At 54.3% G+C, this 21,218-nt stretch overlaps 1 protein-coding gene across 1 annotated transcript; it reads right to left on the reverse strand.

Moving 5' to 3' along the window:
• Positions 1-276: 276 nt before the first annotated feature.
• Positions 277-20,886, reverse strand: Brsk1 (BR serine/threonine kinase 1). The gene is given in 20 exon segments (XM_042683234.1): positions 277-936; positions 4,227-4,316; positions 7,115-7,313; positions 7,890-8,013; positions 8,315-8,363; positions 8,692-9,061; positions 9,438-9,498; positions 9,594-9,753; positions 9,931-10,028; positions 11,198-11,368; positions 11,541-11,572; positions 11,837-11,983; positions 15,075-15,143; positions 15,249-15,282; positions 15,361-15,477; positions 17,230-17,370; positions 19,224-19,309; positions 19,440-19,534; positions 20,752-20,847; positions 20,850-20,886. Coding segments are annotated over 20 exon segments (2,334 nt in total). The 3' UTR covers positions 277-778.
• Positions 20,887-21,218: the final 332 nt, after the last annotated feature.

Below are 21,218 nucleotides of genomic sequence, written 5' to 3' on the forward strand. Positions count from 1 at the left end.
GATACTCTGACTGGGGGGGGGGGGGGGGGGGAAGGCCTCATCCCTCACCCTCATGGGAGAAGAAATGGGGCTGACCTCTGGTTGTTGCCTAGATGAACCAGTAGGGGTATCTGCAACAGGCCAGGAAGGGGGTCCATTTCTATTTCTGTCCCGGAGCCCGTGGATGGGTCTGTGGGAAGCTTGGGACACCAGGTGTGGCTGGCACGGGAGCACCCACCCGCGCCTGCCCCGTGGCCGCCGTCAGGGCCACCCTGAGAGACCAAGGCCAGCCAGCCCTCCCTGATCAGGCTATTTTATTATTATTATTTGTGGTTGCCGCCGGCGGAATCAGAGACACGGACGCAGGCAGGATCACGCGAAACCAGAATTCCTTCCGGGAGAGCAAATCCGTACAGAAGGTCTTGGGGGAGGGTGAAGGACTGAGGAGGGGGGAGGAGGGCCCAGGAAGGGGGGGTTGGGGATGACGCAGGGTCAGGGCCCTGTCCGGATCTGCTAAGCCACCCCAACCAGCTCCCCTCCCTCCCCCACCCCACCCGCAGAGATTGATCAATAAATAAAATAAATAAAATAGAAACAGCTCCCCGCCCCCTTTTTTTGCTGTAGATTTCCCCCCACATTGGGCACGACCCCTAGAACCCCATCCCTGCAGGGTGAAGCCGGGTTTTGTGTGTCCCCCCCCTCCCGACATATTCCTTGGGCCTTATTTACAGATTCACAGTTGGGGAGGGGCAGGGAAGGCGGGTAGAGGGGGCTCCCCTCCTTCCCTGGCCCCCTGGCGTTAGGGCAAAGGGGTCCCATTGGTAGCTAGGAGCTTCTTGTCCTTGGGGGGGCCTCGGCGCGGGGAGCTGCTTAGCTCAGGGTCTGGGTGGCTGGAGGGGGGCTGCAGGCTTCTGGGAGGAGCGCCAGCAGGCCGGGTCTGGGCTCCGTTCTTCTCATCTGTGGGAACGGGAAGGGAGGAAGGAGGTGTCTGAGTATTCTCCGTATTCCCCAAAGTCCCAGTGGAGACTGCCTCAAAACAAATCCTCCTGTCAGTCAGTGCCAGTGCGACTTCAAGCCCAGAGACGGCCTCCGGGGACAACGATCCACAGAGCCTGGACTTTCTTTCCTAGGTAGGGGCCGCACCCCAAGATTGTGGGTTTGAGGCCTACCTGGGCTGCATGGCAAAACTCTATCTCACAGGTGCACACGGGACAAGGTGGAGAACACCCAGTCATGGGTCTTGGACCTCCAGCTTCCAAGATGCTAAGGCTAGCTTTCCTTGGCAACAGAGCTCATCAGGGCCTCATGTGCTCTCTGGTTGCCCCTAGCAACCATGAGGGCGACCAGGGTTTCTCACCCAGCATGCCTTTCGATGGCCTCTGGCTTTGAGGGCCTTTCTGAGAGGGGCAGAAGTTTGAAGGCACCTGTGCTCCACCTCCCTGATCCCAACCCTGCCAAGTTGCCCCTAATGTCCCCGTTCCCTCCCAGTTTAGACAACCAAAGATGTCTTCCTACACTGTTAAGTGTCTCTTGGGAGGCTGTGGCAGACCAAATAATGGCACTGTGCCCCTCAAGGTGGCCACACCCCAGCACTGACATATCTTCCCTGTAAGGAAGGGTTCATTTCTTTAGGTGAGGAGACTTGCTTGGATTATCTGTGTAGACCCAACTCAGTCATGAGGTTTTTTTGTTTGCTTTTTGTTTTGTTTTTGTTCGTCTTGGGGCTTGAACACAGGGCCTGGCGCTGTCCCTGAGCTTTTTTACTCAAAGCTAGCCTTCTAGCACTTTGAGCTGCAGTGCCACTTCTGGTGGTTTTATTGGAGATACGAGTCTCATAGATTTTCCTGCCCCGGCTGGCTTTGAACCACGATTCTTGGATCCAAGCCTCCTGAGTAGCTAGGATTATAGGCTGGCTCAAGGCTAGTTATGAATTCTTTTTTTTTTTCTTCCCAGTTCTGGATCTTGAAGTCAGGGCCTGGGCACTGTCCCTCAGCTTCTTTTGCTCAGGCTAGCACTCTACCACTTGAGCCACAGCTCCACTTGCGGCTTTTTCTGTGTATGTGGTATTGAGGAATCCAACCCAGGACTTCATGCATGCTAGGCCAACACTCTACTGCTAAGCCACATTCCTAGTTATGAGTTCTTATTTATTTATTTGTTGGTTGGTTGTGGGTCTTGAACTCTGGGCCTGGCTGCTGTCCCTCAGCTCTTCAGCTCAAGGCGAGCGCTCTATCACTTGAGCCAGAGCACCACTTCTGGTTTTCTGGTGGTTCATTGGAGATAAGAGTTTTACAGCCCAGGCTGGCTTTGAACTGCAATCCTCAGGTCTCAGCCTCCTGAGTAGCTAGGATAACAAGTGTGAGCCACTGACACGCAGCACTAGTTATGAGTTCTTCAATGACCTAGCCAAGGCCAGAGCCAGAATAGTACTTCTGGCTGACTCCCTGGAAGAGCCACAAGCAAAGAAGTATGGCTAGAGCCAGGTACCGGTGGCTCACACCTATCATTCTAGCTACTCGGGAGGCTGAGATCTGAGGATTGCAGTTTGAAACCAGTCTGGGAAAAAAAGTCTCCATGAGACTCTTGCCTCTAATTAACCACTCTGAAACCAGAAGTGGCACTGTGGTCCAAAGTGGTAGAGCACTAGCCTTGAGCAAAAGAGCTCAGGGATAGCATCTAGGCCTGAGTTCAAGCCTCATGACTAACATAAAAAAAGCGTGTTCTGCCATGGGGTCTCTGAGGCAGGAAGCCCTGGGGATCCTGATGTCAGCCTTGGGAACGTTGGGAGGGACAGGGCATCTGTACTGTAAGGCTTATAGGGTGACAGCCTGTATAGTTTCCACTTGTTTGGGCATGGTGGCCCTAGGAAGCTAACCTGGGGACAATTCTAGTCTGTCCTGAATCTCTGGTCCTCAAGGTGAAGACCTAACCCTGGAGCTCAGTGTACCCCAGTGACTAGGGCATCTGGAGGCGGGGCCTCCTTGTCCTGAGAGGGTCTGGGATGGAGCAGCCAGGCTGGCAGATGACTGCCCTCTGGTGGCCACAGTGTGCTTGGCGCTCTCTTTGCCAGGATCCCGCCTTGGAACTCTATAAAGTCAATGATGGTCAGGGCAAGCGTGTCGAATGTCACGGCTGAACTCAATGCCATCCTCAAGGTGCTGGTACTGAGGTTGGGCCTTTGAGAGGTCATGATTAGTGATTAGCCAAGGTTCATGTGCTTCTTTTTTATTTTTATTTTTGCCAGTCCCACGGTTTGAACTTGGTATGGCCTCTGTCCCTGGGCTTTTGCTCAAGGCTAGCATTCTACCACTTGAGCCACAGCATCACTTCCAGCTAAGATAAGAGTCTCATGGACTTTTCTGCCTGGGCTGGCTTGGAACTGTGATCCTCAGATCTCAGCCTCCTGAGTGGCTAGGATGACAGGTGTGAGTCACTGGTGTTGGGCTTCATGGGCTTCTACATAAACCTCAGAGATTCCACCCTTTCCATCCCATAAGGACCCAGCAAGAAGGTGAGCAACCTTCTATGGACCAAGAAATGAACAGGTCCTTGTCAGACACTAGATCTGTAATTTGATATGGGAACTTTCCAGATGTCAGACTGTGAACAATAATTTTCCCTTTTAGGATTACAGATGTGCTCTACCGGCACCCAGCAACAATAAATTGATCCCAGAAGCTGGGTGCTGGTAGCTCACCCCTGTAATCCTAGCTACTCGGGGCTGAGATTTGAGGATTGTGGTTCAAAGCCAGCCTGGGCAGAAAAGTCCCTGTGAGACTCTTATCTCCAATTAACCACGCAAAAACTGGAAATGGGGGCTGTGGCTCAAGTGGTAGAGCGCTAATCTTGAGCACAAAGAGGCTCAGAAACAGCACTCTGGCCCTGAGTTCAAGCCCCATGATGGACAAAAAATAAATTAGGTCCCAGAAACACCTCCACTGTTCCAGGAAAACCAAGGTTGGCTGGTCACTTTCCTGCAAAGTGTAGGGCAACTTTAGTGGCAAAATAATCGACTTCCCTCCTGCCCACCCCCTAAGGCAGTGGCCACTCCAGAGATAGGTCTCTGGGGGTGAGGGGTGGCTGAGTTGTCCCTTCTCAGTCCCCAACCTCTGGCTCACAACAATGCAGGTGGGCCTTAGCAGACAATGGCCAGAGAGACCAGGAGGAAGGCCCGGCTTTCCCACTGCGGAAGCCTTGTCTCTACCAAGCCACCCATGTGTGTCTGCTACTTGTAGCCCCACACTCACCTGCTAGGGCCTGCACGGAGGGCTGGTCATGAGTGCTCAACAGCTGGGCCTGAATGGTCTCCACCACTCGCTTGAACCGTCGGCTGGGACCTGGGATGGGAGGGCAGGCGGTACTCAGTGAGATGGGGTAGGGAAGTAGGGCCAGCTTCCCATCAGGCCCACAGCACCTCCTCTATCTGCCTCATTAGCGTTTCCCCCCCCCCCCGCCCCCCGTTCTGCTGGAACCCACATCAATAGTTTGGAGAGGAAGGGTTTCTGTTTGTCATTTAGGGAATGCCTTAAACTCAGATACCTTAAAAAACAACAGGTCAATAGGTATTGGTTTCTGTGTAAATAGGTTTCATTGCTTATTCATTAATGATGCTGTGGAGAACCAGAAATATAAGGAAAATAACTGGGAGAGAGGAAAAACCTTGAAGTGAGAAGAGGTTCTACATGTCAAGTATTTAGAGGGAGAAAAAAAATCCTGTCAGCCATGTAGAATCCTGCCCAGCCTGATTTATTTATTTATTTATTTATTATTTATTTATTTTTGTCAGTCGTGGGGCCTGAAGTCTGGACCTGAGTGCTGTCCCTCAGCTCTTCAGCTCAAGGCCAGTGTTCTACCACTTGAGCCACAGCACCACTTCTGGCTTTTTCTGCTTATGTGGTGCTGAAGAACCGAACCCAGGGCCTCATGCATGCAAGACAAGCACTCTACCACTGAGTCACCTTCCCAGTCACCCCAGCCTGATTTAGATGAGCAAACTCATCTGCTGGCTGTGACATCTTAAGATTGGTGATAAAAGCCGGGTACTGGTGGCTCACGCCTGTAATCCTAGCTACTCAGGAGGCTGAGATCTGATTTTTTTTTTTTTTTTGGGGGGGGGGTCTGGTCGTGGGGCCTGAACTCTGGGCCTGGGCGCTGTCCCTTAGCTCTTCAGCTCAATGCTAGCGCTCTACCACTTGAGCCACAGTGCCACTTCTGAAGGGCTTTCTTCTTTTTGCTTATGTGGTGCTGAGGAATTGAACCCAGTGCCTCAGGCATGCAAGGCAAGCGCTCTACCACTGAGCCATCTTCCCAGCCCAAGGAGGCTGAGATCTGAGGATCGTGGTTCAAAACAAGCCCAGGCAGAAAAGTCCATGAGACTCTTTTTTTTTTTTGGTCCAGTTGTGGGGCCTGAATTCTGAGCCTGGGCGCTGTCCCTCAGCTCTTCAGCTCAAGGCTAGCACTCTACCACTTGAGCCACAGCACCACTTCCGGCTTTTTTCTTTTTGCTTATGTGGTGCTGAGGAATCGAACCCAGGGCCTCATGCATTGCAAGGCAAGCGCTCTGCCGCTGAGCCACCTTCCCAGCCCTCTTTTTTTTTTTTTTTTTGGGTCCGGCTGTGGGGCCTGAACTCTGGGCCTGGGTGCTGTCCCTCAGCTCTTCAGCTCAAGGCTTAGTGCTCTACTACTTGAGCCACAGCGCCACTTCCGGCTTTTTTCTGTTTTTGCTTATGTGGTGCTGAGGAATCGAACCCAGGGCCTCATGCATGCAATGCAAGTGGTCTACCACTGAGCCACCTTCCCAGCCCCTCCATGAGACTCTTAGCTCCAATAAACCACTAGAAAACCAGAAGTGGCACTGTAGCTCAAGCGGGAGAGCGCTTACCTTGAACTGAAGAGCCCAGGGACAGCGCCCAAGCAGAGTTCAAGCCCCATGACCATCAAAAAAAAAAAAAAGGGAGCCGGGCGCTGGTGGCTCACGCCTGTAATCCTAGCTACTTAGGAGGCTGAGATCTGAGGATCACGGTTCAAAGCCAGCCCGGGCAGGAAAGACTGTGAGACTCCTATCTCCAATAAACCACCAGAAAACCGGAAGTGGCGCTGTAGCTCAAGTGGTAGAGCACTCGCCTTGAGCTGAAGAGCTGAGGGACAGCGCCCAGGCCCAGAGTTCAAGCCCCACGACCGACAAAAAAATAAAAAAAATAAAAAAAAAAAAGGGAGGGGGCTGGGAAGGTGGCTCAGTGGTAGAGTGCTTGCCTTGCATGCATGAGGCCCTGGGTTCGATTCCTCAGCACCACATAAACAGAAAAATCTGGAAGTGAGGCTGAAGCTCAAGTGGTAGAGCGCTAGTCTACAGCTGACGAGCTGAGGGACAGCGCCCAGGCCCGGAGTACAGGCCCTGCGACCCACAAAAAAAAAAAAAAAAAAAAAAGGTGAAAAGGACAATAAATTCGTAATCCTTGACTATCCAAACTCCCACTGTGGAGACTCAGGGACAAAGATGTGGAAATGATGTGGGTTTTCATGTCTTGATTGGTTGTGTCTGCCTGGAGTTACAAGCTTTTGAAATTGCAACTGAGCAGCCGCAGGAAGTTCTACAATGGATTAGTGATGCCTGCACTGAGTAAGGGACTGATCTTTTTTTTTTTTTTTGGGTCCGATCGTGGGTCCTGAACTCTGGGCCTGGGCACTGTCCCTCAGCTCTTCAGCTCAAGGCTAACACTCTACCACTTGAGCTACAGCACCACTTCCGGCTTTTTTCTTTTTGCTTATGTGGTGCTGAGGAATCAAACCCAGGACCTCATGCATGCAAGGCAAACAGTCTACCTCTGAGGCATCTTCCCAGCCCCAAGGGACTGATCTTTGAGGACAGCTGGCTTTGTGTGTGTTTGCCCTTCTGACCTAGGATCTTAGGATAGTGCATAGTGTAAGGAGGTCTGGGATGAACCTCAGCTCTGCCACAGGTCACTGAGGGCCTTCAGGACAGAGTTCTTTCCTGTAATATGGGAGATTAATAAAAATCTAATTACCCACCTCAGTGGCTGCTTGAAAGCTTCCATGATCACCCATACTTGTAGAGAGAATGAGGAAGGAGAGAATGTTGCTGGGGGCCGCAGCACTCCAGTCCAAAGAGACTCACCAGAGATGAGAGTGAAGGTGACGGAGTAGACGCCACCCCCACTGCTGCCATCTCGACGGGGTGAGGGCTCTGGGCCGTCGGAGGAGCTGATGTCCACCTGGAAGCGGACAGGCTTCTGGAAGACGGAGGGGCCGCCGCTGGCCTTGTACTCAGCCCTGAAGCTGGTTTGTGACAATACACTGTGACTCAGGCTGGGGATCTGAAAGGGGGTGGGGGACACAGACGGATGGGGTAAATCGAGGGAATGGAGAACCACCGTAGACACAGCTTGGCCCAAGAAACTACAAGATCCGGAGGTAGGGGTGGGGGGAAAGGCCCCTCCTCAGACTTGTAGTTTCTTCTGCCCTACAATAAATGATAGGGGAGGAACTGAACTAACTAATCACAATGGCCTGGGGACTTGAGGGCTCCAAGTCCCAGGCTTCAGGACCACCTAGCACAGCCTGCGGCCTCCACAGCTACTGCATATCTATCCTTCCATGGACTGGAATCTCAAGTCCCACCATCCCTAGAGTAAAGGACGACTCCCCAATGATCTCCTGCCAGCTGGGACCAGGTGTCAGGGGAACTCTGGCTCAACCATTTTCCACTGAGATCTGGGAAACCGCCACATGTTCTGTCTGCAGGGCCCAGTCATCTTTTTCTGACCACATCCACCCCCCTCACTGACCAAACTACAAATCCCGTGAACCCCCACAGGAAGTCAAGCCAGGCAGTGCTGGGGTCAGGGGTTAGCCCTTGGGTGCTGGGTGCTGTGTGGGCCCCCAAGGCTCACCGACAGGAAGGCGTGGACGATGTCCGCTTTGATGCTGCTGAGGGGTTTGTCCTTTAGCACGAGGAATATCTGTTCTTCTTTGTCCAGGGAGATGAAGTTCCCAAACCAGGAGCGCTTGGCCAGCCTGGGTGGGAGAGGCCAGAGAGAGGGGGGTTCAGGATGGTGCCACGGGCCGGGCCCCATTCCCATTCTCTATTCCCTGTGGCACTCACTCTGTTTTTGTTTTTGTCAGTCATGGGCCTTGAACTCACGGCCTGGGCACTCTCCCTGAACTCTTCAGCTCAAGGCGAGCACTCTACCCCTTGAGCCACAGTGCCACTTCCGGATTTTTCTGTTATGTGGTGCTGAGGAATCGAACCCAGGGCCACATACATGCAAGGCAAGCACTCTTATCACTGAGCCACTTTCCCAGCCCCAGCACTCACTCTGGAGAGGACTCTGGCGTCAAACTGGACATCTCCTCAGCGGTGGGGACTAGAGGGGAAGGGGAGAGAAAGTGGACAAGCTCTGTCCATCATCCAGTGGCTGGACCCCAGAGGACTCAGACTCGACCCCCGCCCCTATAGCTAAACCCCAACTGGCCTGCATCCTGGTCCTGGGGAGGCCTCTCAGGTCATGGGCCAGTGGGGAGGAGATCCGGAGCCCAGGAGGGCTGGTCCTTCCAGCGGGCTCCGCCACCAGATGCAGGCCCTCTACCTCCTCTCTCCCAAACCTGGGTCCCTTTGGCCTCCTTCCTCCCTGAAGCCCCCACGTTAGGACTCATCCCTCAGTACCCCAAGCCTTGCACCCCAGACACCCATACCCTGCATTTTGCGCCGGTGGAAGCGAGGGGAGCCCAGGAAACTGTTGCGGATGGAGTTGAGACGACTCCTCCAGGCTGCTCCCCCGACGCCGCCACCTGGGCTGGGAGGTGGCGTCGTTCCCGGGGTCCCAGTGGGACTGGCCCGGGGTGTGTGCAGGGGTGAGTGCAACGGAGTGCCCCCGGAAGAGCGCGGGGAGCCTGGGGGTCCGGGCAGGGGTGTGGAACGGGCACTGGGAGGAGGGGGCTGCTCCCCGGCACCCCCGCCTCTGGGGCCCCGAGAAGGCAGAGTCTGCGTTTTGGAAGTTGGGGAGCCTCCACCCCTGGCCTCGTCTCCAGCGCCGGGCTCAGGTGAGAAGGAGAAGACTGGACTCTAAGGAAAACGGTCTGGTGAGACGGACTACAACTCCCATAAGATTCTAGGAGCATCACCTGCCCATGCTTGCAGGAGCTGGCCCCGAAGCATGCTGGGACATGTAGTCCAATCAGGGTTCCCCACGCATCCATCCTCCCAGGTAATCCAGGCCGTTAACCCAGATTGCCCACGGTAGGCAAGGTGGGGGGTAGAGTGTGGGGGAGGGTCTTCTGCTAAATAAATAAGCGAGTTTTCCAAACACACAACAGAGCCCCCTCTGATGAGGATTTGGGCGTCTAGCCTCGTGTGACTCGGGCCTGGTTTGGCTCAATTTTTGCTGACCGATAAACTTTACCCCCTCACCCCAGTTAATACCCTGGGGACCTGGCCTTACCCTTGGGCTGCTCAGAGGGCTGGAGGACAGACCAGTGGAGGCTCCACTCACACTGCGGGACCTGTTTCCAGGGCAGATTGACATAAAAACATGAGCCCACAGGAGGCCAGAGGACTTGCCCCATGCAGGCTTGGTGGGGGGTACAGGGGCTCCCACCTCTGGCTGTGCTGGGCCATCTCTAAGGCCCGTCTGGTGGGCACTGGGGATCCACCCCCGCCAGCATCCGTGATGCTCAGGACTTCCATGGACTTGCGCTCGGGTCTCCGTTTGCCGTGCCGGCTCAGCATGGGGGAGTCCACACGCTTCCGAGGTGGGTCTGAGAGAGGGGAGAGTAAATTAGATGGAGCTTCTTCAACAGATGAGGAAATTGAGGTCCGGAGCAGAGAGAGGAAGTGATAAACACTCATCAGGGTGAACACAGGACCTCAGGCCAGCTGTTTATTTTGGCCCTCAGGAATCCTGGAAGTCCACCTTTCCAGCCCTGTCTTCTCACCGGCATCATTGCGGGGAGGCAGGTCCTGGTCTTCACAGCTGGGATACCGCTCCTTCCGATCCAAGAGCAAATAATAGATCATCTTTTCTTGGTTTTCCCTGAGAGAGAGCAAGGTGGGAGGCAGGTAAGAGGACCTGAGGTCTCACCTGCTCCCGCCTGCCTGGATCTCCGCTCAGTCCACCCAGCAGTTCAGCCTCTAGTGCTGTTTTCCTAGGTGACCCACAAAGTTGGTTTCCTATCTTGGTTCAGCGCACATTTCAGCTTTGCTTTGCATTTCCAGTCCATCTCTCTGCATTTTTTTTTTTTTTTGGGTCGTTTGTGGGGCTTGAACTCTGGGCCTGGGCGCTGTCCCTCAGCTCTTCAGCTCAAGGCGAGCGCTCTACTGCTTGAGCCACAGCGCCACTTCTGGTTTTCTAGTGGTTTATTGGAGATAAGAGTCTCACAGACTGGGGCTGGGAAGGTGGCTCAGTGGTAGACCACTTGCATTGTATGCATGAGCCCAGGGTTCGATTCCTCAGCACCACATAAACAAAAAGAAGAAAGCCGGAAGTGGCACTGTGGCTCAAGTGGCAGAGTGCTAGCCTTGAGCTGAAGAGCTGAGGGATAGTACCCAGGCCCAGAGTTCAGGCCCCACAACCGGACAAAAAAAAAAAAAAAAAAGAGTCTCACAGACTTTTCTTGCCCAGGCTGACTTTGAACCACGATCCTCATATCTCAGCCTCCTGAGTAGCTAGGATTACAAGCATGAGCTACCAGCACCCGGCTCTCTGCATTTTTTTTTTTGGGGGGGGGGGCTTGGTTGTGGGACTTGACCTCTGGGCCTGGGTGCTGTTCCTGAGCTCTTTAGCTCAAGGGTAACAGTCTACCACTTGAGCCATAGTGCCACTTCCTGTTTTCTTTTGTGTTTTTTTGGAGATAAGAGTCTCACGGGGACTTTCCTGACTGGGCTGGCTTTGAACCGTGATCCTCAGATCTCAGCCTCCTGAGTAGCTAGGATGACATACAAAAGCCACAGTGCCCAGCTTCTCTCTGCATTTCTTGCCCCACTCTGTCCAGTCTGCAGGTGCCCAAGGCCCTGGAGTCTGGCTCCCTCTGCTGGCCACCGTGGGAACTGCCTCCTCTGGCTCCAGGAGGGTAGGACTCATGAATGAGCTGGAGTGTGTCTGTTTTGGGACTCATGAATGAGCTGGAGTGTGTCTGTTTTGGGGGGAGCGGGCGGGGGTTGTCGAGAAATGAGGTGGGGTTTGAGGAGGGGTGGAGATCTTACTCCTCACTTCGCAGCTCCCTGTGCAGCCGCTCACGGTCCCTGAAGCAGCCCAGCGACGCCATGCTCTCCAGGACGTCGGGGTCCAGCTCTCCGTTTGAAGGTAGGCTCCGCATGGCTACCCTGCGGCCCGGGGCTGGCTCCAGGCACGGGTCTGGCTCGTGCTTCCCACCTCTGGGACAGGGGAAAAAGCCTGTGCCAACGGGCCTGTGGCATCCTCATGCCGTGCCCACCCAGCATGCCCCTCTCTTCGGATCCCAGGAGTCCTGGCCTTGTCCCTGCCTCCTCTCTGCTTGTCAACCCCCCCTTCCTCCCCAGCCCAGTTGTCCACGTTCCCTTTACTCACAGGTACCATGGGTGTTTCTGAATTTGCTCCAGCTGTGAAGGGGCGGGTCATAGAGAAGCAGAAATCAGGTCACACAGTAGGTGTACAATTGAAAGCTGATTTGGGGGTGTGTGGTGTGTGATGCTCCTAACCATTAGACACCCCATCAGGGCAGGATGATGCACACATCTTGCCCTGGCAGCGACTGAGCGCATCCCTGCTCCTGTGCATTGGTGGTGGGACCAGTCCAGTCCGGTCTGGGACCTCTCTCCCCTCTACCTTCTCTCACTTCCCCGCTCTCATTCCCTTGCACTCACACTGAGCCTCTTTTCCGGTTCCACCTCGATCATTCCCCTCAGGAGACTCTGGCAGTCAGGAGGAATGAAGTGGGGCATGTGGAAGACGCCTCGCTTCACCTTCTCCAGCAGCTGGCGAAGGTTGTCATCATCAAAAGGCAGAGCTCCCTGCACCGGAAATGACAGCACCTCTGCTTATACACACACGGCTCAGGATGGCCTGGGCCCAGGTCCAAGCTTCAACCAACACAGGCAGCAGAGTGCAGGATTTGTGGGTAGGGAAACTGAGGTATGGAGAAGCTGGGTAGTTTACCCCAGGCCTCCTAGGATGTAACAAGTGGCAGCACAGAGATTTGCAAGGAGCAGCCTGATGCCAGAGAGAAAAAGGGTTTTCCCTGCTGGACGCCGGTGGCTCATGCCTGTCATCCTAGCTACTCAGGAGGCTGAGATCTGAGGATCAAGGTTCAAAGCCAGCCAGGGCAGGAAAGGCCGCGAGATTCTTATCTCCAATAAACCACCAGAAAACCCGAAGTGATGCTGTGGCTTAAGTGGTAGAATGTTCGCCTTGAGCTGAAGAGTGCAGGGACAGCACCCAGGCCTAGAGTTCAAGCCCCACAATGGACAAAAAACAAAACAAAATAAAACAAAAAACTTTCCTGCCCAAGTTGCCTTCAAACCACAATCCTCAGATTTTTAGCCTCCTGAAGTAGCTAGGATTATAGGTATGAGCCACTGACATCTGGCTTCCTGATATTTTTTTTGGGGGGGGGGCATCCTGGGGCTTGAACTTAGAGCCTGGACACTGTCCCTGAACTTCTTTGCTCAAGGCTTGTACTCTACCACTTGGGCCACAGCTCCATTTCTAGCTTTTTCTGTTTATGTGGTACTGAGTAATCAAACCCTGCTAGACAGGCACTCTACCCACATTCCCAGCCTCCTGACTTTTTTTGTTGGTCCTGTGGCTTGAACTCTGGGCTTGGGCGCTGTCCCCATACTCTTCAGCTCAAGGAGTGCTCTACCACTTGAGCCACAGAGCCACTTCCAGTTTTCTAGTGGTTTATTGGAGATAAGAGTCCAGGCTGGCTTTGAACTGTGATCCTCAGATCTCAGCCTCCTGAGTAGCTAGGATGACAGGGTGAGCCACCGGCACCTAGCTCTGACTTTTTGTTGTTGTTGTTGTTTGTTGATCATGAGACCTGAACTCTGGGCCTGGGCGCTGTCCCTCATCTGTTCAGCTCAAGGCTAGCACTCTACCACTTGACCACCACTTCCAGCTTTTTTCTGCTTATACGGTACTGAGGAATTGAACCCAGGGCTTCATGCATACAAGGCAAGCACTCTACCATTGAGCCACCTTCCCAGCTCTCTGACTGGTTTTTGAGATAAGGTCTGTGTAAATTTTTTTTCCTGGACTGGCCAGGAACCATGATCATCTCACCTCTTCCTCCCCAGAAGCTGGGATTACAGACAGGTGCCACCACACCTGGCCCTGAAAGGTGAGTATTTTACAGGCAAGAACCCAGGATGGGACAAAAGACATCCTTGCTCTCTCATGGGGCTCATGTTGCAAATCCAGAAGCAAACAGCTAGCGACATAATCACAAGAGCAGGGAGGGAGGCTTCTCTTGGGAAGTAGGGAGCAGAGACCCGAATGAGCCCTAGATCAATGACCAAAGAGCAGAGTCCTTGAAAGAGGATATGACTTGGGAGAAAGAGAGCAGAGGCTTGCATCTCGCATTTGCAACAGCAACCCCAGGACATCGGTGAGAAAGGACTTAACTCCTGTGAAGAATAGAGAATGGTACGTGCACCCCAGGGTGATGGGAAGGACCTCGAGAGGGTGGGGACGGGATAAGGGGTGAGCCTTGCAGTGTCCCAAGGACAAGTTGTCTAAGAGTGTCAAAGAAAGCATATGAAGACACCCAACAGGCACCAGGTCCTGAGTTCAAACCCTAGTATTGCCAAAAAATAAATGACCAGGGGCTGGGAAGGTGGCTCAGTGGTAGAGCGCTTGCTTTACATGCTCAAGGCCCTGGGTTCGATTCCTCAGCACCACATAAGCAAAAAGAAAAAAGCCAGAAGTGGCGCTGTGGCTCAAGTGGTAGAGCGCTAGCCTTGAGCTGAAGAGCTGAGGGACAGTGCCCAGGCCCAGAGTTCAGGACCCACGACCGGACCCAAAAAAATAAATAAATAAATGACCAAGCAAGGCTGCCCAGTGGCTTCACATCTGTCATCCTAGCTACCCAAGGTGTTGAGAATTGTGGTTTGAAGCCAGCACACACAGGAAAGTTTGTGAGACTCTTATCTCTAGGGAACCACCCAAAATCCAGAAGTGGAGCTGTGGCTCAAGTGGTATAGTGCTCTCCTTGAGCAGAAAAAGCTCAGGGACAACATAGAGGCTCTGAGTTCAAGCCCCAGGACCGACACACACACACACAAAATAAATACATAAGTTAATTAGTAAATAAAATAAGTCTAGAGAGGTTCTGGGAAGGTGGTTCAGTGGTAGAGTGCTTGTCTTGCATGCATGAGGCCCTTAGTTCGATTCCTCAGCACCACATAAGCAGAAAAAGCCGGAAGTGGGACTGAGGCTCAAGTGGTAGAGTGCTAGCCTTTGAACTGAAGAGCTGAAGGACAGCACCCGGGCCCAGAGTTCAGGCCCCATGACCGACAGAAAAAAAAAAAAAAAAAAGTTGGGCTGGGAAGGTGGCTCAGTGGTAAACGCTTGCCTTGCATGCCTGAGGCCCTGGGTTCGATTCCTCAGCACCACATAAGCAAAAAGAAAAAAGCCGGAAGTGGCGCTGTGGCTCAAGTGGTAGAGCACTAGCCTTGAGCTGAAGAGCTGAGGGACAGCGCCCAGGCCCAGAGTTCAGGCCCCACAACCAGACCAAAAACAAAAACAAAACAAAACAAAAAAAAAAAGTCTAGAGAATCACATAGTGAGTAACAGAGGAATAATTCCTACAAAAGAGCAGTCCTGAGAGCCAGTCACAAAACAGTCACTGCCACAGGCCCTTCCGGCACGCCCATCTGGGCATGCCTTGCACATATCCCGCCTCACAATCTGGTGGCTGGAAATTTGGCTGTGGAACAGAGCTGGAGGGCCACCGCCTTGGTCGGTTGGCAAAAACCTCATCTAACAGCACTTAAGTCATAAATGCAGAGATGAGCAGGGAGGTGAGGATGCTGCCTATGGTTCTGTGCCCCTAGGGGTGGGAATGTTCTAGAAATGGAGGAGGAGGGCCAGGGGCAACCTTACCACGAGCAGGGCAAACAGAATGACACCACAGCTCCACATGTCTGCCCGGCGGCCGTCATACTTCTCCCCCTGGAAGGGAGGGAGAGTCATGGCGTCTCCATCCCGGCCAGGCCCCCAGCAGCCTTCATGCCCCCCCCCCCAATACCCTCCCCACTCCCCCTGCCCGTCACTGACCTTGATCACCTCTGGGCATGCATAGTGGGGGGACCTGACAGACGAGAGAGTGTGGTGAGTCTCCAGGCAGCTGCCCACCCTGCCTCCAGACACCATGGCCACCACCACTCACCCGCAGCTGGTCTCCAGGAGGCTGTCCCCCACCTGCAGGGACGCCATGCCGAAGTCTGCGATGCGGATGTTGTTTTTCTCATCCAGCAGCAGGTTCTCTGGCTTCAGGTCCCTGTGGCTGAGATTGAGAGGAGGGGAGAGTGGAGGTGGGGAAGGGCTCAGCCTCAGGGCCCTCCCCCAGGGAGACCCTCCCCACACAGGCACCTTCTTGTGACAATCACAAGCATGCTAAGGAAACCCTGGTGTGTTCAACTTGCAAATCTCTCTCTCTCTCTCTCTCTCTCCATCCTTTTTTTTTTTTTTTTCTGGTCATACTGTTTTCCTTTTTGTGCTGGTCCTGGGGCTTGAACTTAGGGCCTAGGCATTATCCCTGAGCTTTCTGTGCTCAAGGCTAGTGCTCAATTTTTTTTTTTTTTTCCCAATCCTGGGGCTTGAACTCAGGGCTTGGGCATTGTCTTTGAGCTTCTTTTGCTCAAGGCTAGCACTCTACTACTTGAGCCACAGCACCACTTCCAGCTTTTTCTGTGTATGTGATAAACCCAGGGCTTCATGCATGCTAGGCAAGCACTCTACCACTGAGCCACCTTCCCAGCCCTAGTGCTCAAACTCTTGAACACATAGCTCCACTTCTGGCTTTTTGGTAGTTCATTGCAGGTAAGTCAGTATCTCACAAATGTTCCTGCCTGGGCTGATTTTGAATCGTAATCCTTAGATCTCAGCCTCCTGAGTAATTAGGATGACAGACATGAGCATCTGGTGTTCCACTTTCCTTGTTTTTTGAGGCAACGATTTTGCTTTGTAAGCCCAGACTGGCCTCCGAGTCACAGTCCTCCTGTCTCCACCTCCAAAGTGATGGGACTACAGGTGTGTATTACAGTGCCTGGCTGAATTTGGCACATTTTACCATATCTCTCCCACTGCATATTGTCTCCCCCTGGGATTATTTTGTCAGCAAACCCAGATATATGAATAGCTATTTTGGGGATAAGTAGGAGGCTGAGATCTGAGGATCAAGATTTGAAGCTAGCCTAGGCAGAAAAGTCTGTGAGAGGCTGGGTACCAGTGGCTCACACCTGTAATCCTAGCTACTCAAGAGGCTGAGATTTGAGGATCAAGGTTCAAAGCCAGGCTAGGCAAGAAACTCCAAGAGACTTTTTTTTTTAGGTTCGATCATGGAGCCTGAACTCTGGGCCTGGCCGCTGTCCCTCAGCTCTTCAGCTCAAGGCTAGCGCTCTACCACTTGAGCCATAGCGCCACTTCCGGCTTTTTTCTTTTTGCTTATGTGGTGCTGAGGAATCGAACCCAGGCCTCAGGTATGCAAGACAAGCGCTCTACCACTGAGCAACCTTCCCAGCCCCCAAGAGACTTTTATCTCCAATAAATCACTCAGAAAACTGGAAGTGGTGCTGTGGCTCAAGTAGTAGAGGGCTAGCCTTGAGCAGGAAGAGGCTCAGGGACAGTGCCCAGGCACAGAGTTCAAACCCTAGGACCAGCAAAAAAATAAATAAAAATAAAAATTTTCCATACCAAGTAATAGTAATAATACAATAACAGTAGTAACAATAATAAATATTGCTACCCAAGCTGCTCACTGGGCCCTCCAGCTCTTGGGCCAAAGTCATGCATGCAAGGGGCAGGCTGTGGGCATGAGCAGTTTCTATTTGGAGTGGACTTGAACTGGGTCATGCGGATTGTTAAATACATTGGATGTTGCCCCCAGAGGCCAGAGTCTCCAATGACAGGGCGAATCTGTCTTTTGAAGGAGGAGCTCTTGAAAAGGAAGGGTCTGCCTCTTGTTGTGGCTGCCGTCCAGCCCCCCTACCCCCATGTGCCCCTTTGCAATGCCGCTGCCCCTCAGGCTGCCACTCACCAGATGGAGTAGCTGTGGCAGAAGTCCAATGCCGACACGATCTGGCGGAAGAACTTCCGGGCTTCCTTGGGCGTCAGTCTCCCCTTCTTGACCAGGTAGTCAAATAGCTCACCCCCAGACACGTGCTCCAGAACCAGGTACCTAAGAGATACGGAGGAGGCAGAGGGCTGGAAGGGACATGGAAGACCTAGGGCCTGGTGTCCCTCTTCCATTGGTCCTGAAGGCAAAGACCCCCACACATTCCCATAAGCCTCTGAGATACAAGAGCCTCATTTCCATGACCCACTGGGAGAAGGGACTCCAATCTCCGCCGCCAGTGTCTAGGAAGCCCACACTTCATTCCCAGAGTCCCAGATCAATTTCACAGAGATCTATGCTTTGATTCAGAGTTGTTTTTAGAAGATAACTCCCCTGGTAGGGGGAGGTCAGAAACCCCAGTTCCCACGGGACTGTGGGAAATAAAGACCTTACTCCCATTCCTTCCTGAGAAGCCAAGTTTTTAATTCCCACACTTTTAATTAGAAGAAAATAAAATTCTCATTTTTTCTCTAGCAGGAAAGATAGGAGTGTGCACCAATAGGAGACTACAACTCCCACCAGCCTCTGGGAAGTAATGTCCCAATTCCCATCAAGCACTTGGATCCTAACGCTCCAGAAATCCGGCCAGGCAATAAGAGGTTAAATTTCTCATTTTCCATGTGCTCGTGGGAAACGATGGCTCAGTTTCCACAAATTCTTGGACACCAGAGAGTCCTGTGTGAAGCACAACTCCCATGGGCCCTCTCCACACTGATGGTGGATGGGGAGTGGTAACTCTACCTGTTGTGACAATGGCCCCCTGCCCTGCTGCCACTGCAGGGCTGAAAACTACAACTCCCATCAGCACCCAGGGCAGGTCTGCTTCCTGTTCTAGCTTGATGGATGTTCAGAGTCACTTAGTCCCCGAGGACTGGGTGATGGGGGTAGGACTCTGTCCCCTCTTCTGCTGCCTAACACAGCTGTCTGGCCCTTTGGGTCGGCAAAGTCTGTACAAAGGGACTTATTCTCTAGAGCCCAGACAGCTGGACCTCACTGACATCTGCAGTATCTGTATGGACTTACAGATACCAACATAGGACCCTTAAAGGAGGTCTAATGTTGGGGTGTTCAGCCATGACACCTGGATGATACCCTTGATTGCTCCAGAGTGTGATTCAGAAAGGTTCTTCCTAGCTGGGCGCTGGTGGCTCACGCCTGTAATCCTAGCTACTCAGGAGGCTGAGATCTGAGGATCGCGGTTCAAAGCCAGCCCGGGCAGGAGAGACCGTGAGACTCCTATCTCCAATAAACCACCAGAAAACCGGAAGTGGCGCTGTAGCTCAAGTGGTAGAGCGCTCGCCTTGAGCTGAAGAGCTGAGGGACAGCGCCCAGGCCCAGAGTTCAAACCCCAGGACCGACCAAAAAAAAAAAAAAAAAGAAAGGTTCTTCATACGTGCATAAGCAAAAAAAGGGCTGTGCACCCTAGGTAAGCTGGCTCTGGTTGAGAGTGTCAACACTCTTACCTGTATACACAGGTACGGTGTATATATACAGATATACAGTGTACATACAGGTATATGGTGTGTGTACAGGTATACAGTGCATGTACAGGTATATAACATATATACTGGTATGTACCAGATATCTGGGTATTTCAGCATGAGTGTTCAGCAGGTATACTACTATACTACTGCAGTTGAGGAAGTGAAGGCTGGGGCTGGGGGCAGTGGGAGGCTCAGCCTATGTCCCCCTCTGTCCCCTTCTCAGGATGATTGGGCCAGACAGTCCTGCACTAGGTACAGGTGAGCCTGAGAGTGGCTGGGGCGTGTTGGACAAAAGGGACTAGGCCTTTGGTGGTGCAGCCCGAAAGCTCCCATCTTCCCAGGCCCCACTAGGGGCCTATTTCTGGGAAGGTCTCACCCTAGCTGCGTGGGGAGGGCGGATGGGGTGCTGGGTGGCTATAAATAAATACCTACAAATATTTCTTGTTCTCGTACACGTCGTGGAGCTTGAGCACGTGTGGGTGTTCGATGAGTTTCAGGATGGCGATCTCCCGCTCCACCTGAGGGACGTAGGAAACAAAGTCAGTGTGGCCTCTCCGTCTGTGCCCCCCTCTCAGACCAATGAATCCCCTTTTCTCTCTCTCTCTCTCTCTCTCTCTCTCTCTCTCACACACACACACACACACACACCTTCATCAGCACTGATTCCGACAGCTTCTCCCGATTCACGATCTTGATGGCAACCTTCTGACCCGTGATGCAATGCACCCCAAGTTTAACAAGCCCTGGGGAGCAAGGTACAAATGTGAAGTATATTCCTGGAGTTCTCCCCTCCCCCCCCCCCCCAAACCTTAGCTCCCAAGTCTCCGCTTTGCCACTTGGTTTCCTCTGCCTTCCTGCAAGCTCTTTAACAGTAGCCTGAAACAGCCTGACCAGAATTCCTTCCAGCTGGCCACCTGGCCAACCCTTCACCTCCTAGGCTTACACTGATCCTTCTGGTATGGTCTGCCTAGGTTTGTCTTTCCGTATTTTGTTTCTCACTCTCTTCCAATCTGCCTCCTTCAAGTTTCTGTTTCTCCCATCAGTTCTTGAATCCTCTTCTTTGAGCCCTTTACAAAGCCCCAGGTATCTCAAAGAATATCATCTCCCATCTTCTCCTTTCCCTTTCTTTCAAACTTTGGCTCCTCAATTCCTTTGCCTTTTGAAATCACAGTCCAGAGCCCGCGAGCTCCACTACTCTTCTCCAGATTCTAGTTCCAGGATGGACCACCCAGCCCTCAGATCTGCACCCCTTCCCCTGTGACCTCCGGGGTCTGGACCACAATCCTCCACCTCCTCCCGATAGGGATGGAGGCAAAAGTTCTCCTCCATCAAATCTGGGTGTCAAGACCCCGGCCTTTCTCTCTGAGCCAGGAGTCCAGGCCCCTGCCTCCTCCCTCAGACCTGGAGGTCCAGGCCTCTGCCCCCTGCCTCCCTCAGTGGGGAGAATTCAGGTCAGCAGCACCTTCACAGGTCACCGCGGGGGCCTGAGGGGGGGGGCCTCCTTCCAGGCCTGTCTTAGACCTCGGACCCCCCTCTTCACAGGGCCTGTCGGAGGGGAGGCACCCCCCCCCCCAGCTGCAGGGAGGCTTCGGGGAGGAGGCCGGTGGCTGGCACCTCACACCCAGGAGGGTCACCGCTCCCGGGGCTCCTCCCAGGAGACCCTGCTCCTCCTCTCCACGCCCCAGCGGCTGTCAGGGGACCCCATGCGCCACCTCCCCGCCTCCCCCCAGCCTGCGGGGCAGGGCAGCGCTGGCTCTCCCGGGCCAGAGGTCAGCGGGAGAGAGGCCAGCACCAGGCGGCCGGCCTGCGCCTCCGTCCGCACCTGCACCACCCCGCCCCGGCCCCGGCCTCCAACAGCCCCAGTGGGGTCGGGCTGGGGGCATGGGGGCAGGCTGGGTCCCCAGAGCGCGGGGGCCGGGCCCGTGCCCCGCGCCCCCCGCGCCCCGCCCGCCCCGCTCACCGGTCTGCCCCTTGCCCAGCGTCTTCTCCAGCCGGTAGGGACCCACGTACTGGGCGTGCTGCGGCGGGTGCGGGTGCGGGTGCGGGAGGTGGTAGGCGGCGCGCCCCCGCCGCCCTCCTTGGCCCCGGACGACATGGCGCCCTTGGCCCCGGCCCGGCCGGCCCCCCGGCCGCCCCCCCTGCGGCCGGGCGCCCCGTTCCTCCGGTGGGGGCCGGCGACGGCCGCGTCCCGGCCCCCCCGGCCGCCGCCCGCGTCCCCGGGGGTCCTCCAGGGGGCTGGGCGGGGCCCCCCGCCGGCGGGCCGCGGGACTGGGGGAGGGGGCGCGGGGGGTCAGGCCCCGGAGTCGGCCCGGCCCGGGGGCGCGCGCCCCCCTCCCCCGAGCCCCCCCTCTCCGCGCCTCCCCCGCCGGGGGGGTCCGAGCTGCGGGCCGGCGGACGCTGCGGGCCGCGGTGCCCCCGCCCCCCCAC

This window comes from Dipodomys spectabilis, unplaced genomic scaffold (genome assembly GCF_019054845.1).
Source record: "Dipodomys spectabilis isolate Male_0828 unplaced genomic scaffold, ASM1905484v1 ptg000080l, whole genome shotgun sequence".
NCBI classification, from domain to species: Eukaryota; Metazoa; Chordata; class Mammalia; order Rodentia; family Heteromyidae; genus Dipodomys; species Dipodomys spectabilis.